The sequence below is a fragment of the Tachyglossus aculeatus genome, chromosome 7, assembly GCF_015852505.1.
Source record: "Tachyglossus aculeatus isolate mTacAcu1 chromosome 7, mTacAcu1.pri, whole genome shotgun sequence".
NCBI classification, from domain to species: Eukaryota; Metazoa; Chordata; class Mammalia; order Monotremata; family Tachyglossidae; genus Tachyglossus; species Tachyglossus aculeatus.
In genome coordinates, this window is record NC_052072.1 from 19,774,114 (window position 1) to 19,789,502 (window position 15,389).

Genomic DNA, 15,389 nt, shown 5'->3' on the forward strand with positions numbered 1-15,389 from the left:
CCAGCCCTGCTGTGGTCTCTCTCCTTTCCCCATCCCTCTGCGGTTAGAGGTGGGGCACTAACCTGGCCACTCCATCATCTTTCTCGCTTCCAACCCCTTGCCCGTGTCCTGCCTCTGGCCTGGAACTCTCTCCCCCTTCATAATAATAATGGTTTTTGTTAAGCGTCGGCGACTAAACAATCTCCGGGACCCCGCAAGGAAGGCCAGGCCGTACTTGGCGAAAGTCACCTGACTTTGCTTGTGCCTCTTTGGTGCTTGAGAAAAGAGAACAAGGAAGCTCTTAGGAAGTGCCTGAATTTATAGAGGGGTGAAAAAAAAGAGAATCTGCCCTGTCATCCCAAAAGGAGCAAGATGGGCAGGTGGCGTTTTTTATTCATGCTTTACAGCGCTCCAATATGCATAGTACGCTGCTCTGCACACGGTAAGCACTTAATAAATACCATTGGTGATTTGCACACTCAACTAAGCATTGGCTTTTCTGCAGGTCCTTCTTTTCGGTCTCCTCTTCTTCTAAAACCATAAATGGTCTCATGATTAGTACTTCCCAAGCGCTTGGTACAGTGCCCTGCACACAGTAAGTGTTCAATAAATGAGAAGCAGCGTGGCTCAGTGGAAGGAGCCCGGATTTTGGAGTCAGAGGTCATTTCATACCCCAGCTCCGCCCATTGTCAGCTGTGTGACTTTGGGCAGGTCACTTGCCTCCTCTGTGCCTCAGTTGCCTCTTCTGTAGGATGGGGATGGGGAGTGTGAGCCCCCTGTGGGACAACCTGTTCAGCTTGTGGCCTCCCCAGTGATTAGAACAGTGCTTTGCACATAGTAAGCGCTTAATAAATACCATTATTATTATTATTATTATTATTATTTTATTCTGTTAATATGTTTTGCTTTGTTGTCTGTCTCCCTCTTCTAGACTGTGAGTCCACTGTTGGGTAGGGACCGTCTCTATATGTTGCCAACTTGTACTTCCCAAGCGCTTAGTACAGTGCTCTGCTCAATAAGTACGATTAGTGCTCAATAAATACGATTTAATTGAATTGAATTAAGCGCTTACTAATGCCAAGCACTGTTCTCAGCGCTGTAATAATTGTGGTATTTGTTAAGTGCCTGCTGTAAGCCACGCACTGGGGTGGATACAAGCAAACCAGGCTGGACACGTCCCTTTCCCATATGGGGCTCACAGTCTCAATCCCTGTTTTACAGATGAAGGAACTGAAGCACAGAGAAGTTAAGTGACTTGCCCAAGGTCACACAGCAGACAAATGGTGGAGCTGGGATTAGAACTCACATAGCTGACACTCTTCCCATCTTCAAAGCCTTATTCAAAACACATCTCCTCCAGGAAGCCTTCCCTGACTAAACCCTCATTTCCCTTATTCCCTCTTCCTTTTGGGTGGCCCTTTCACTTGGATTTATGCCCCCTTTAAACACTTGATATTCACTCTACCATCAGACCCACAGTATTTGAGTACATAGCCACAATTTGTTTTTATAACCATAAACTCCTTTTGGGCAGGGAACATGTCTTCCAGCTCGGTTATATTGTACTCTCCCGAGCGCCTAGTATAGTGCTCTGCACACAGTAAGTGCTCAATAAAGATTGATTGATTCTGAGTGTCTCTATCTGCACCCTTGGGTACTGGCTCCATCTCTAGCTGAAACTCTGTACCCTTGACCTTGAAACTCTCTACCCTTGAAGCAGCGTGGCTCCGTGGAAAGAGCCCGGGCTTTGGAGTCAGAGGTCATGGGTTCAAATCCCGGCTCTGCCAAATGTCAGCTGTGTGACTTTGGGCAAGTCACTTAACTTCTCTGTGCCTCAGTTACCTCATCTGTAAGAATGGGGATTAAGACTGTGAGCCCCCCGTGGGACAACCTGATCACCTTGTAACCTCCCCAGCGCTTAGAACAGTGCTTTGCACATAGTAAGCGCTTAATAAATGCCATTATTATTATTATTATTTCCAGGGGTCTGACTAGGTTTCTATTTTTTGCCCCCTTTTTAACCCTCCCCTGGACTTCCCTGCCTTTATGGGCTTTTTAAAAATGATATTTGTTAAGTGCTTACTATGTGCCATACACTATATTAAGCTCTGGAGTAGATACAACCTAATCAGGTTGGACACACTCCATGTCCCACATGGGGCTCACAGTCTTAATCCTCATTTTACAGATGACATAACTGAGGCACAGAGAAGTGAAGTGATTAGCCCAAGGACACAGCAGACAAGTGGCAGCACCAGGATTAGAACCCAGGTCCTTCTGACTCCCAGATCTGCGCTCTATCCATAAGGCCACACTGCTTCTCACATTCAACGTGAAAATCAGACACCTAAACCCCTGACAGTCAGCCCCCAGAAGTCAGGAACTGCGTCTCCTCCTTCTAATGATAATAATAATAATAATAATGATGATGGGATTTGTAAAGCTCTTTCTATGTTCTTTTCTAAGCACTGAGGTAGATACAGGGTAATCAGGTTGTCTCACGTGAGGCTCACAGTCTTAATCCCCATTTTACAGATGAGGTAACTGAGGCCCAGAGACGTGAAGTGACTTGCCCAAAGTCACACAGCTGACAAGTAGCAGAGTCAGGATTAGAATCCACAACCTCTGATTCCCAAGACTGGGCTCTTTCCACTAAGCCATGTTGCTTCTCATCCCTCTCACCTTCCTGCTGAACTGAGTAACAGTGAGTATCCATCTGTCATCATCATCATCATCAATCGTATTTATTGAGCGCTTACTGTGTGCAGAGCACTGTACTAAGCGCTTGGGAAGTACAAGTTGGCAACATATAGAGACAGTCCCTACCCAACAGTGGGCTCACAGTCCACAGTCACAGTCCACAGTCACAGTCCTACCTCCCTCAGCAGACTGTCAATCCCTATGTACATATTTATTACTCTATTTATTTATTTTACTTGTACATATCTATTCTATTTATTTTATTTTGTTAATATGTTTGGTTTTGTTCTCTGTCTCCCCTTCTAGACTGTGAGCCCACTGTTGGGTAGGGACTGTCTCTATATGTTGCCAACTTGTACTTCCCAAGCGCTTAGTACGGTGCTCTGCACACAGTAAGCACTCAATAAATATGATTGATTGATTGATTGATTGGTGAGCACAAATTCTGCCCTCTCCACCATAACCAGTAGTGTGTGTGTTGTGTGTTTGTGTGTGTGTGTGTGTTTGTGCATGTGTCCTCACTCGCCCATCACCTCTCAGATATTCACAAGGAGGGATCATAACTTGTCCTTTCTCTGTCCTTCTCCCCGGTATCAAGTGTATAGAGACAGAAGCGTGGCTTAGTGGGAAGAGCCCAGGCTTGGGAGTCAGAGGTCATGGGTTCTAATCCTGGCTCCGCCACTTGTCAGCTGTGTGATTTGGGGCAAGTCACTTCATGTCTCTGGGCCTCAGTTACCTCATCTGTAAAATGGGGATGAAGACTATGAGCCCCACGTGGGACGACCTGAACACCTTGTATCCCCCCCAGCGCTTAGAACAATGCTTTGTACATAGTAAGCGCTTAACAAATACCATCATAATTATCATTATATTATAATTATAATATATTATATTATAATTATTATATTTATTACATATAATATATTATTATGTTATATTATCATATTATATTACTATATATTATTATATAGTAATTATATTAATAATTATTATTATTATGTTGCCAACTTGCACTTCCCAAGTGCTTAGTACAGTGCTCTGCACACAGTAAGCGCTCAATAAATACGATTGATTGATTGATTGATTATTATTATATATCTGAGTTTGTACAGTTTCTAGAGGGCAGGGGCCCTGCCACTTTCTTTTTTCCTTCTTCCCCAAGCTGAATGCAGGTTTCTGCCCAGAGTGAGTGTTTGGTCTCACCATAGACACCCTCTGTACTGTAAACCTGGTGTGGGCAGGGATTTGTCTCTCTTTATTGCTGAATTGTACTTTCCAAGCACCTAGTACAGTGCTCTGGACACATGAAGCGCTCAATAAATATGATTGAATGAATGAATGACAGGCTGGGACTGGATCAATCAATCAATCGTATTTATTGAGCGCTTACTTTGTGCAGAGCACTGTACTAAGCGCTTGGGAAGTACAAGTTGGCAACATATAGAGACAGTCCCTACCCAACAGTGGGCTCACAGTCTAGAAGGGGGAGACAGAGAACAAAACCATCATCATCAATCGTATTTATTGAGCGCTTACTATGTGCAGAGCACTGTACTAAGCGCTCAATAAACCAAACATACTAACAAAATAAAATAAATAGAATAGATATGTACAAGTAAAATAAATAAATAAATAAATAGAGTAATAAACATGTACAAACATATCCCTCAGGGGTGAGGGGTCCTGTCTGTTCTTGTCCCCAGTGAGGGGCATCCCATCCACCGACTCCAGGGACCCCACAGCTGGTCATTGAGTCGGGGGCGGTATTCCCCAGGACCCTCCCAAGGTCCCGGCACCACCATGAGACTGGAGGAAGCCCAGGGATGGGGTTTAGGAAGCAGGAACTTTGGGATCCTCTCCTGGCTCCCTCGTTAAGGAATAGGATTTCACTCTGAAGTGAAGTGGTCTACAGTGAGAGAGGGAACGTGGGGTGTGGACTAGGGGGTGGGGTGAGGCCAGGGGAGGGTTAGGGTCCTTGGCCTCACAGACCCCCATTCATTAGGGGCCAGAACCCCCTGATAGCCTAGAGTCAGGACTTCATCCAGGACCGCGGCCAGGTCTGGAGCAAGGATGGAGCCGGGACCGGAGTCAGGACAAGAGCCAAAGCCAGGCTGAAGGCCAGGACCAGAACCAGGACCGAAGCCAGGCTACTTGGTTAGCTGCTGGCAACCGTAGGCAGGGAGGGAAGGAGCTAAGGGATCTGACCTATGCGAAGGTGACAAAGGTGACGCACTGACCTCCCTGGGTGAACGGCAGACACTTAGGGTCGTAGGGCTAAAATGGAGGAGCAGGGAAGGGCCTGAGTCCTGAGTGGTGAGGAGGAACAGCGGGCCCCAGTAGCAGATCGCCCAAGGAGATTCCAGTGTCCCCCCTGGCTGTCCCTGAGATTGGCAGATTCCAAAGAGCAGCGGGTCTTGGGGAGAGTTGCCATCTGGCTCTGCTTTCCTCTGGACCCAATCTCTTATATTAATAATAATATTAATGATGGCATTTATTAAGCGCTTACTATGTGCAAAGCACTGTTCTAAGCGCTGGGGAGGTTACAAGGTGATCAGGTTGTCCCACGGGAGGCTCACAGTCTTAATCCTCATTTTATGGATGAAGTAACTGAGGAACAGAGAAGTTAAGTGACTTGCCCAAAGTCACACAGCTGACATTTGGTGGAACTGGGATTTGAACCCATGACCTCTGACTCCAAAGCCCATGCTCTTTTCCACTGAGCCACGCTGCTTCTCTTACACAGATGATTGTTCACCCCCATCCCCGTTCTCTTCCTAGGCCCAGTTACCTACAAACTCCCAAGAAAAATAGCAATAAGATTTGTTAAATGTTTACTACGTGTCAAGCGCTGTGCTAAGTGCTTGGCTAGATGCAAGATAATCAGGTCCCAAATGGGGCTCACGTCTAAGTAGGAAGGAGAGCAGGTATTGGATCCACCTCTAGACTGCAAGCTCCTTGTGGACAGGGAACAGGCCTACCAGCTCTGTTACACTTAGTACAGTCCTCAGCACACAGTAAGCACTCAATAAATATGACTGATCAGTTGACTGAATCTCCATTTTGCAGATGAAGGAACTGAGGCCCAGAGAAGTGAAGTGACTTGTCCAAGGTCACCCAGCAGACAAGTGGCAGAGCCGGGATTAGAACCCAGCTCCTCTGACTCTCAGGCCTGGGCTCTTTCCACAAGGCCAGGTTATTTTTCTCCCCAACACTGAGCCTCTTCTCCTGTGAGCCCACAGTGACCTCACCCCTCCGTAGCCTTATTCCCGGGTACAGGAGGCATCCCGACGCTTCCAGGGACAGCCCGGCTCTTTCTACTGTCCCACTGCTGGACATCCCACCTCAGTGTGGTGCCAGGCTGGGGGTGAAGATAAAATAATAATAATAATAATAATAATAATAATAATAATAATAATGGCATTTGTTAAGCGCTTACTGTGTGCAAAGAACTGTTCTAAGCGCTGGTGGAGGTTACAAGGTGATCAGGTTGTCCCACGTGGGGCTCACAGTCATCATCCCCTTTAACAGATGAGGTAACTGAGGCTCAGAGAAGTTAAGTGACTTTCCCAAGGTCACACAGAAGACACGTGGCGGAGTCGGGATAGCTTGTGAGGGAAGCGGCTGGCAAGCCGATCCTGCCCGGCGGGAGAGGAACGAGGTAGTCTCCGGAAAGGTCAGAAGCTGCCTTTCGGAGGACTGGACTAGGGGTCCTTCCTCTCTCTCCCCCATCCCGACAGAGCCCCACGGAGCCTTTCCCATGTGTTTTATTTTATTGTGCCTAGCAGGTGCCCCCATCAGCGAGGAAGGAGGTGTCGACGGGGCGGGCCTGGGAGCCGGCTTCCGAGGGATACTGCAGGCTGACGATCACCTTGCAGGCGTGGATTTGCACTTCCTCCTCGGGGTGGACCACCAGGGCCAAGAGGCGGTCGGCCAGGCGCGAAGCGTCGCCGAACAGCGCGGCGTGCAGGGACTGCTCGTTGTACTCCCACTGCACGGCCTGGTAGTGCGGCGACCCGCGGCCCTCGCTCAGCCGCTCCGCCAGGACCAGCGCCTCGCAGAGCAGGCCGCCCGGCTGCGTCGGCTGAAACAGGCTCAGGAAGTCCGGGCGGACCTAGTAATCATAATGATGACGGTACGTGTTCAGCGCTTACTGTGTGCCAAGCGCTGGGGTATTCATTCATTCAATCGTATTTATGGAGCACTTACTGTGTGCAGAGCACTGTACTAAGCCCTTGGGAAATACAAGTTGGAAGGATATAAATTAATCAGGTTGGACACTATGCCTGTCCCACAAGGGGCTCCCACGCTTAGTCCTCCTTTTACTCATTCATTGTTGAGCGCTTACTGTGTGCAGAGCACTGTACTAAGCCCTTGGGAAATACAAGTTGGAAGGATATAAATTAATCAGGTTGGACACTATGCCTGTCCCACAAGGGGCTCCCATGCTTAGTCCTCCTTTTACTCATTCATAATTGAGCGCTTACTGTGTGCAGAGCACTGTACTAAGCGCTTGGGAAATACAAGTTGGAAGGAAATAAATTAATCAGGTTGGACACTATGCCTGTCCCACACGGGGCTCCCACACTTACTCCCCCTTTTACTCATTCATTATTGAGCACTTACTGTGTGCAGAGCACTGTACTAAGCACTTGGGAATTACAAGTTGGAAGGATTTAAATTAATCAGGTTGGACACTACGTCTGTCCCACAAGGGGCTCCCATTCTTAGTCCTCCTTTTACTCATTCATTATTGAGCGCTTACAGTGTGCAGAGCACTGTACTAAGAGCTTGGGAAATACAAATTGGAAGGATATAAATTAATCAGGTTGGACACTACGCCTGTCCCACAAGGGGCTCCCACGCTTAGTCCCCCTTTTACTCATTCATTATTGAGCGCTTACTGTGTGCAGAGCACTGTACTAAGCGCTTGGGAAATACAAGTTGGAAGGAAATAAATTAATCAGGTTGGACACTATGCCTGTCCCACAAGGGGCTCCCACGCTTAGTCCCCCTTTTACTCATTCATTATTGAGCACTTACTGTGTGCAGAGCACTGTACTAAGCCCTTGGGAAATACAAGTTGGAAGGATATAAATTAATCAGGTTGGACACTATGCCTGTCCCACAAGGGGCTCCCACGCTTAGTCCCCCTTTTACTCATTCATTATTGAGCGCTTACTGTGTGCAGGGCACTGTACTAAGTGCTTGGGAAGTACAACGGATGAGGTTAACTGAAGCCCGGAGCAGCGTGGCTCAGTGGAAAGAGCCCGGGCTTTGGAGTCAGAGGGCATGGGTTCGAATCCCGGCTCCGCCACATGTCTGCTGTGTGACCTTGGGCAAGTCACTTAACTTCTCTGAGCCTCAGTTACCTTGTCTGTAAAATGGGGATTAAGACTGTGAGCCCCACATGGGACAACCTGATCACCTTGTATTCCCCCCCCAGCACTTAGAACAGTGCTTTGCACATAGTAAGTGCTTAACAAATGCCATTATTATTATTATTAAGTGACTAGACCAAGGTCACGCAGGGGACAAGTGGCGGAGCTGGGATTAGAACCCACGACCCTCTGACTCCCGGGCCACACTGCTTCACAGAAGACGAGGGGTGGTCAGGGGCACCACGAGGCCAAACGTAGATGGGGACCGATGCCCGGGACCTCCCTTCCCTGACGGCTGGATGGGGGCAGAGAGGGACGCCAGCCCTTGGCAGAGCTGGGGGGCAGGGGATGGGGGTGGCCTCAGAGCAGGCCCCTCCAGCGACCGCCCCTGTCCTCCAGTCCCGCTTGCGGACCTTCTGGGTCTGGGATGGGCACCCCAGGCCTCCCTGCCCCACCACCCACCCCGCCCCACCCCGGCATCCTGCCCTGCCTGGCAGTTGAGGATGTCGTAGAGAAGATCATTCTTCTGGGCCAGGTGGCTCAGCAGTCTCAGCGCTTGGACCTGTAGGAGAGAAGTGTCCCCCGATGGGGCAAGGTAAGAGAAAGCCTAGTCAAGGAGAGGAAGGCCAGATCCCAGGCGGGAGGGTCATGGTGGGGCTTAATAATCAAAATAATAATAATAATAGCATCAATTATTATTATTATAGTACTTGTTAAGGGCTTACGATGCGACAAGCACTGTTCTGCGCGCTGGGGTAATAATAATAATAATAATGTTGGCATTTGTTAAGCACTTACGATGTGCAAAGCACTGTCCTAAGTGCTGGGGGAGATACATGATGATCAGGTGGTCCCACGTGGGGCTCACAGTCTTAATCCCCATTTTACAGATGAGGTAACTGAGGCTCAGAGAAATTAAGTGACTTGCCCAAGGTCACACAGCAGACATATGGTGGAGCCGGGATTCGAACCCTTGACCTCTGACTCCAAAGCCCGGGCTCTTTCCACTGAGCCACGCTGCTTCTCGGGTAGATACAAGTTAATCAGTTTGGACCCTATGCCTGTTCCACATGGGGCTCACAAGCTTTAGTCCCCCTTTTACTCATTCATTCATTCATTCAATCGTATTTGTTGAGCGCTTACAGTGTGCAGAGCACTGTACTAAGCGCTCGGGAAGTACAACGGATGAGGTTAACTGAAAGCCGGAGAAATGAATCCCGTCCCACGTGGGGTTCACACGCTGAGAAGGGGCATGGCTGAATGGAGGGAGCACGGGCCTAAGAGTCAGAAGGACTCCCACAACGCGTCTGCTGCATTATCTTGGGCGAGTCGCTTCACTTCCCTGGGCCTCAGTTACCTCAGCTGTAAAATGGGGATTAAGAGTGTGAGCCTCATGCGGGACAGGAGCTGGGTCTGAGCTGATCATCATCAATCGTATTTATTGAGCGCTTACTATGTGCAGAGCACTGTACTAAGCGCTTGGGAAGTACAAATTGGCAACATATAGAGACAGTCCCTACCCAACAGTGGGCTCACAGTCTAAAAGCTGATGAGCTTGTATCCATCCCATTGCTTAGAGCAATGCTCAAGCGCTGAACAAGTACCTTTCCTCTTCTTCGGGCGAGGGAGTTACCTGGGCCAGGATGCTGCCCGTCTGCAGGATCTCCATGAGGGCGGGCATCACCCGGCGCAGCTGTGGGTGCGTGAAGTCGGGCAAGGGCAGGCCGTTGAGGAGCCGTAGCCCTGCCACGTGCAGCTCTGGGTCCCACACGGAGGACAGTAGCTCCAAGACCTTGACCATGTGTTCCTGGACAGGGAGGATAAAAGGTAGAGCAGGGGCTCAGGGCTGGCCCGGCCCGGCCTGCTCTCTGGGACAAATCCTCTGGGACACCCCGGAGTCCTTCAGACCATCGGGGTCAGGGTAAAGCCGGAGGGAGGAGGCAGGACCCTGAACCTGGTGCGGGGCTGAGGATACTGGGGGCTGAAGGAGGGCGCGGAGATCATTCGTTCATTCATTCATTCATTCATTCATTCAATCGTATTTATTGAGCGCTTACTGTGGGCAGAGCAATCAATCAATCAATTGTATTTATTCAGTGCTTACTGTGTGCAGAGCACTGGACTAAACGCTTGGGAAGTCCAAGTTGGCAACATATAGAGACGGTCCCTGCCCAACAGTGGGCTCACAGTCTAGAAGGGGGAGACAGAGAACAAAACCAAACATAGTAACAAAATAAAATGAATTCATTCATTCATTCAATCGTATTTATTGAGCACTTACTGTGTGCAGAGCAATCAATCAATCAATCATATTTATTCAGCGCTTACTGTGTGCGGAGCACTGGACTAAGCGCTTGGGAAGTCCAAGTTGGCAATATATAGAGACGGTCCCTACCCAACAGTGGGCTCACAGTCTAGAAGGGGGAGACAGAGAACAAAACCAAACATAGTAACAAAATAAAATGAATTCATTCATTCAATCGTATTTATTGAGCGCTTACTGGGTGCAGAGCACTGTACTAAGCGCTTGGGAAGTCCAAGTTGGCAACATATAGAGACGGTCCCTACCCAACAGTGGGCTCACAGTCTAGAAGGGGGAGACAGAGAACAAAACAAATCATATTAACAAAATAAAATAAATAGAATAGATATGTACAAGTAAAATAAATAGAGTAATAAATCCATACACACATATATACATATATATAGGTGCTGTGGGGAAGGGAAGGAGGTAAGGCGGGGGGGGGGATGGAGAGGGGGAGGATCCCTACGCAACAACGGGCTCACAGTCTACAATCAATCAATCGCATTTATTGAGCGCTTACTGTGTGCAGAGCACTGTACTAAGCGCTTGATTAGCGCTTAGTCACTTTGTAACCTCCCCAGCGCTTAGAACAGCACTCTGCACACAGTAAGCGCTTAATAAATGCCATCATTATTATTCTTCTCTGGGCCTCAGTGCCCTCATTTGTAAAACAAGGGAATAGAATAGATGTGTACAAGAAAACTAAATAAATAAATAGAGTAATAAATCTGTACAAACATATATACATATATGCAGGTGCTGTGGGGAAGGGAAGGAGGTAAGACGTGGGGGTGGAGAGGCGGACGAGGGGGAGAGGAAGGAGGGGGCTCAGTCTGGTAAGCGCTTGGGAAGTAATAATAACAATAATAATGGCATTTATTAAGTGCTTACTATGTACAAAGCACTGTTCTAAGCGCTGGGGAGGTTACAAGGTGATCAGGTTGTCCCACAGGGGACTCACAGTCTTCATCCCCATTTTACAGATGAGGCAACTGAGGCCCAGAGAAGTGAAGTGACTTGCCCAAAGTCACCCAGCTGACAATTGGCGGAGCTGGGATTGGAACCCATGACCTCTGATTCCAAAGCCCGGGCTCTTTTCCACTGAGCCACGCTGCTTACAAGTTGGCAACATATAGAGACGGTCCCTACCCAACAGCGGGCTCACAGTCTAGAAGGGGGAGACAGAGAACAAAACAAAACATATTAACAAAATAAAATAGAATATGTAAATATGTACAAGTAAAATAGAGTAATAAATCTGTACAAACATATATACAGGTGCTGTGGGGAGGGGAAGGAGGTAGAGCCTGGGGGATGGGGAGGAGGAGAGGGAAAAGGGGGCTGAGTGTGGGAAGGCCTCCTGGAGGAGGTGAGCTCTCAGGAGGGCTTTGAAGGGAGGAAGAGAGCGAGCTTGGCGGATGTGCGGAAGGAGGCCATTCCGGGCCAGGGGGAGGACGTGAGCGGGGGGTCGATGGCGGGACGGGTGAGAACGAGGTCAGTCAGACAGTCATACTTATTGAGCGCTTCCTGTGTGCAGAGTACTACGCGTTTGGGAGAGTTCAACAATAAATGGACACATAGAGAAGCAGCGTGGCTCAGTGGAAAGAGCCCGGGCTTTGGAGTCAGAGGTCATGGGTTCGAATCCCGGCTCCGCCACATGTCTGCTGTGTGACCTTGGGCAAGTCACGTCACTTCTCTGAGCCTCAGTTATCTCATCTGTAAAGTGGGGATTAAGACTGTGAGCCCCACGTGGGTCAACTTGATCACCTTGTATCCCCCCCAGCGTTTAGAACAGTGTTCTGCACATAGTAAGCGCTTAACAAATGCCATCATTATTATTATTATTATTATTTTCTGCCCTCAGCGAGCTTATAGTCTAGAGACATAGGGCCAGGCCCCTTGGGTAGAAGAAGGAGAAATGAGAGGGACTACTAGAGAGGGCCGGGGAGTGAGAACCAGCACCAGAGCAGTCAGTGGCCTCAGGGCAGGGGCTACCCAGGGGCCCAAGGGCCCCACCTCAATGATTCATTCATTCATTCAATCGTATTTATTGAGCGCTTACTGTGTGCAGAGCACCCCGGTCCTCCTCTCCCCCTCTCCCACCCCTTTCCTCACCTGAATTTTGAGTCTGAACTTGCGGATGCCTGCGAAGGCCTTGAGGGCGTTGAGGGCCTGGATCCGGACCCCGGTGTCCTTGTCGTCCAGCAGGGAGCCCACCAGCTGGATGTCCTCAGAGCTGCAGGCCGAGGCCTGCGGAGGCAAGGGCAGGGGATTCCCCTGGACTCAGCGTGGCTCAGTGGAAAGAGCGAGGGCTTGGGAGTCAGAGGTCATGGGTTCAAATCCCGGCTCCGCCACTTATCAGCTGTGTGACTTTGGGCAAGGCATTTAACTTCTCTGTGCCTCAGTTACCTCATCTGGAAAATGGGCATTAGGACTGTAAGCTCCATGTGGGACAACCTGATCACCTTATATCTCCCCCAGTGCTTAGAACAGTGCTTGGCACATAGTAAGCGCTTAACAAATACCAAAATTATTAAGCGCTTAGTACAGTGCTCTGCACACAGTAAGCGCTCAATAAATACAATTGAATAAATGGACTCCACCCTCCCCCATCACATCTCCATCTGCAATCGTTCTGACAGTGTATTCTTAGAGTTTTCTTGGTAAAATTACTGAAGCGGTTTACCGCAGCGTATAGTAGATGCTTAATAAATACCACTCATATCATTATACAAAGCAGCGTGGCTCAGTGGAAAAAGCCCGGGCTTGGGAGTCAGAGGTCATGGGTTCTAATCCCAGCTCCGCCACTTGTCAGCTGTGTGCCTTTGGGCAAGGCACTTAACTTCTCTGGGCCTCAGTTACCTCGTCTGTAAAATGGGGATTGAGACTGTGAGCCCCATGTGGGACAACCTGATCACCTTGTATCCCACCCAGAGCTTAGAACAGTGCCTTGCACGTAGAAAGCGCTTAACAAATACTATCATCATTGTTATTATTATTTTTATTAGGTGATTGAAATGCAGGTAATGGGTCTGTTGCCTCGATCACTTGAGTTACTTTTATTCATAGGACTTAGGGATTTGATAACCGGACTGTGAGATGATTGAATAGTACCAGTTTTGTTCCTTTCCTCACCGGTCCAGTGAAGGGTCCACCGGTCCCTTCAAAGCCCTACTGAGAGCTCACCTACTCCAGGAGGCCTTCCCAGACTGAGCCCCCTCCTTCCTCTCCCTCTCCTCCCCATCCCCCCGCCTTACCTCCTTCCCCTCCCCACAGCACCTGTATATATGTACATATGTTTGTACAGATTTATTACTCTGTTTATTTTATTTGTACATATTTATTCTATTTATTTTATTCTGTTAATATGTTTTGTTTTGTCGTCTGTCTCCCCCTTCTAGACTGTGAGCCCGCTGTTGGGTAGGGACCGCCTGTATGTGTTGCTGACTTGTACTTCCCAACCGCTTAGTACAGTGCTCTGCACACAGTAAGCGCTCAATAAATACGATTGAATGAGCGAATGAATGAATGAATGATGGCCCGTCTGCCTCCGCATCAAACAAAACCTCCTCGCCGTTGGCTTTAAAGCATTCAATTCCCTTGCCCCCTCCTACATCACCTCGCTACTCTCCTACTACTACCCAGCCTGCACACTTCGCTCCTTCTAATGCCAACCTTCTCACTGTGCATCAATCTCGCTGCCGACCCCTCACTCAAGTCCTGCCTCTGGCCCAAAACGCCCCCCTTCCTCAAAACCACCAGGCAATTATTCTCCCTCCTTTCAAGGTCTTACTGAAGGCCCACCTCCTCCTAGAGGCCTTCCCTGTCTAAGCCCTCCTTTCCTCTTCTCCCACTCCCTTCTACATCGCCCTGACTTGCTCCCTTTATTCATTTCCCTCCCAGCCCCACAGCACTTATGTCCACATCTGAAATTTATTTAGATCTATTAATGTCTGCCTCCCCCTTTAAACCGTAACCTCATCGTGGGTAGAGAACGTGTCCGTTTATTCTTCTATCCTGCTCTACCAAGTGTTTAGGACAGTGCTCTGCACACAGTAAGCGCTCAATCAGTACGATTGACCGAATGAATGGTCAGCTGCCCATTGCCCCTCTCCTCCCACTCCCCCACTGGATCCCCTCGACTCCAGGGTCCCCTCCCCACCACCCCTCACCGGACTGACCTCTGCCTCCAGCAGGTAGACACACCGCGTGATGCTATGCAGGATCATGCTCTTGGAGTAATCATCCTGCTTCTGCTCCAGGGAGTTCAGCAGCCTCCTCAGCTCTCCCGAGTCCCGGCCGTGCCGCTCCCGCTCAATCGCCAGGCCTGGATCGCCCCCAAACCCAGACTTCAGGCCGAGAGAACCGGGGATGGTGGACCAGAGACCAGGCTAGCCACTCCCCCGCCCCCTCAAGCCCCCGTTCCCCCCCAGGATATGAGCCAGGGAGAAGCTCTCTGTCCCTCAGATCAGTCCCTTAGCTTAGGTGGGGAGGAACTGGTGGGGCGTCTGACAGCTGACCAACTCCTTCTGTCTGGGTGACCACTGCTGATTTTGAGGGATGTCATGAGCAGAAGAGGAGCCCCCCGACTACCCCCAGTGCCCACCCAACGGTCCTCCCCCACCACTCACGGGCGATGCAGACAGGTGAGGTCGTGGGGCTTGGAGGCCGACTGTTCATGCCAGCCTGGATGGCTTTGTAGATGAGGTAGACGGCCCCGGCCCCCGTGGCGAGACCCACCACGCCTCTGCGAATGGTCAAATCCATCGAGTCCAACTGGAGGCTCCCCTTTCATGGGTGATAAGCCTGGGATGGGGATTCCAGAATCCTCAGGGAATCTGGAACCCTGGAACCCAGAACCGAGGTAACAAAGGGGGCTGTGTGGGGGGGTGGGGGGGGCTGTAGGGGCCTGGGGAAGAGGTAGCTGAGCAAAGGAAATTGGGGAGGGGATCCAAAAGGCTGGGGGAAAATGAGGGGCTTGGGGGTGGCAGGGGCGAGAGAGAGGTCATGTTGAAAGAGATAAAGAG

General features: G+C 49.6%; 1 protein-coding gene across 1 annotated transcript; it reads right to left on the reverse strand.

The window, feature by feature from the left end:
* Positions 1-6,438: 6,438 nt before the first annotated feature.
* ARMC12 (armadillo repeat containing 12) lies at positions 6,439-15,154 on the reverse strand. Its single transcript, XM_038749596.1, has 6 exons — positions 14,994-15,154; positions 14,544-14,689; positions 12,478-12,612; positions 9,691-9,864; positions 8,548-8,619; positions 6,439-6,790 (listed from the first exon to the last, which is right to left on the reverse strand). The coding sequence occupies exons 1-6, from the start codon at positions 15,127-15,129 to the stop codon at positions 6,458-6,460; spliced, it is 996 nt and encodes a 331-aa protein (XP_038605524.1). The 5' UTR covers positions 15,130-15,154; the 3' UTR covers positions 6,439-6,457.
* Between the last annotated feature and the right edge of the window lie 235 nt (positions 15,155-15,389).

Coding starts and splice junctions, on each gene's coding strand:
- ARMC12 (XM_038749596.1), bottom strand. CDS start 15,129: ATGGATTTGACCATTCGCAGAGGCGTGGTGGGTCTCGCCACGGGGGCC. Junction 14,690..14,993: donor CTCACCTGTCTGCATCGCCC/GTGAGTGGTGGG, acceptor GGGGCGATCCAG/GCCTGGCGATTGAGCGGGAG. Junction 9,865..12,477: donor AGTTCAGACTCAAAATTCAG/GTGAGGAAAGGG, acceptor CTCCCTGTCCAG/GAACACATGGTCAAGGTCTT.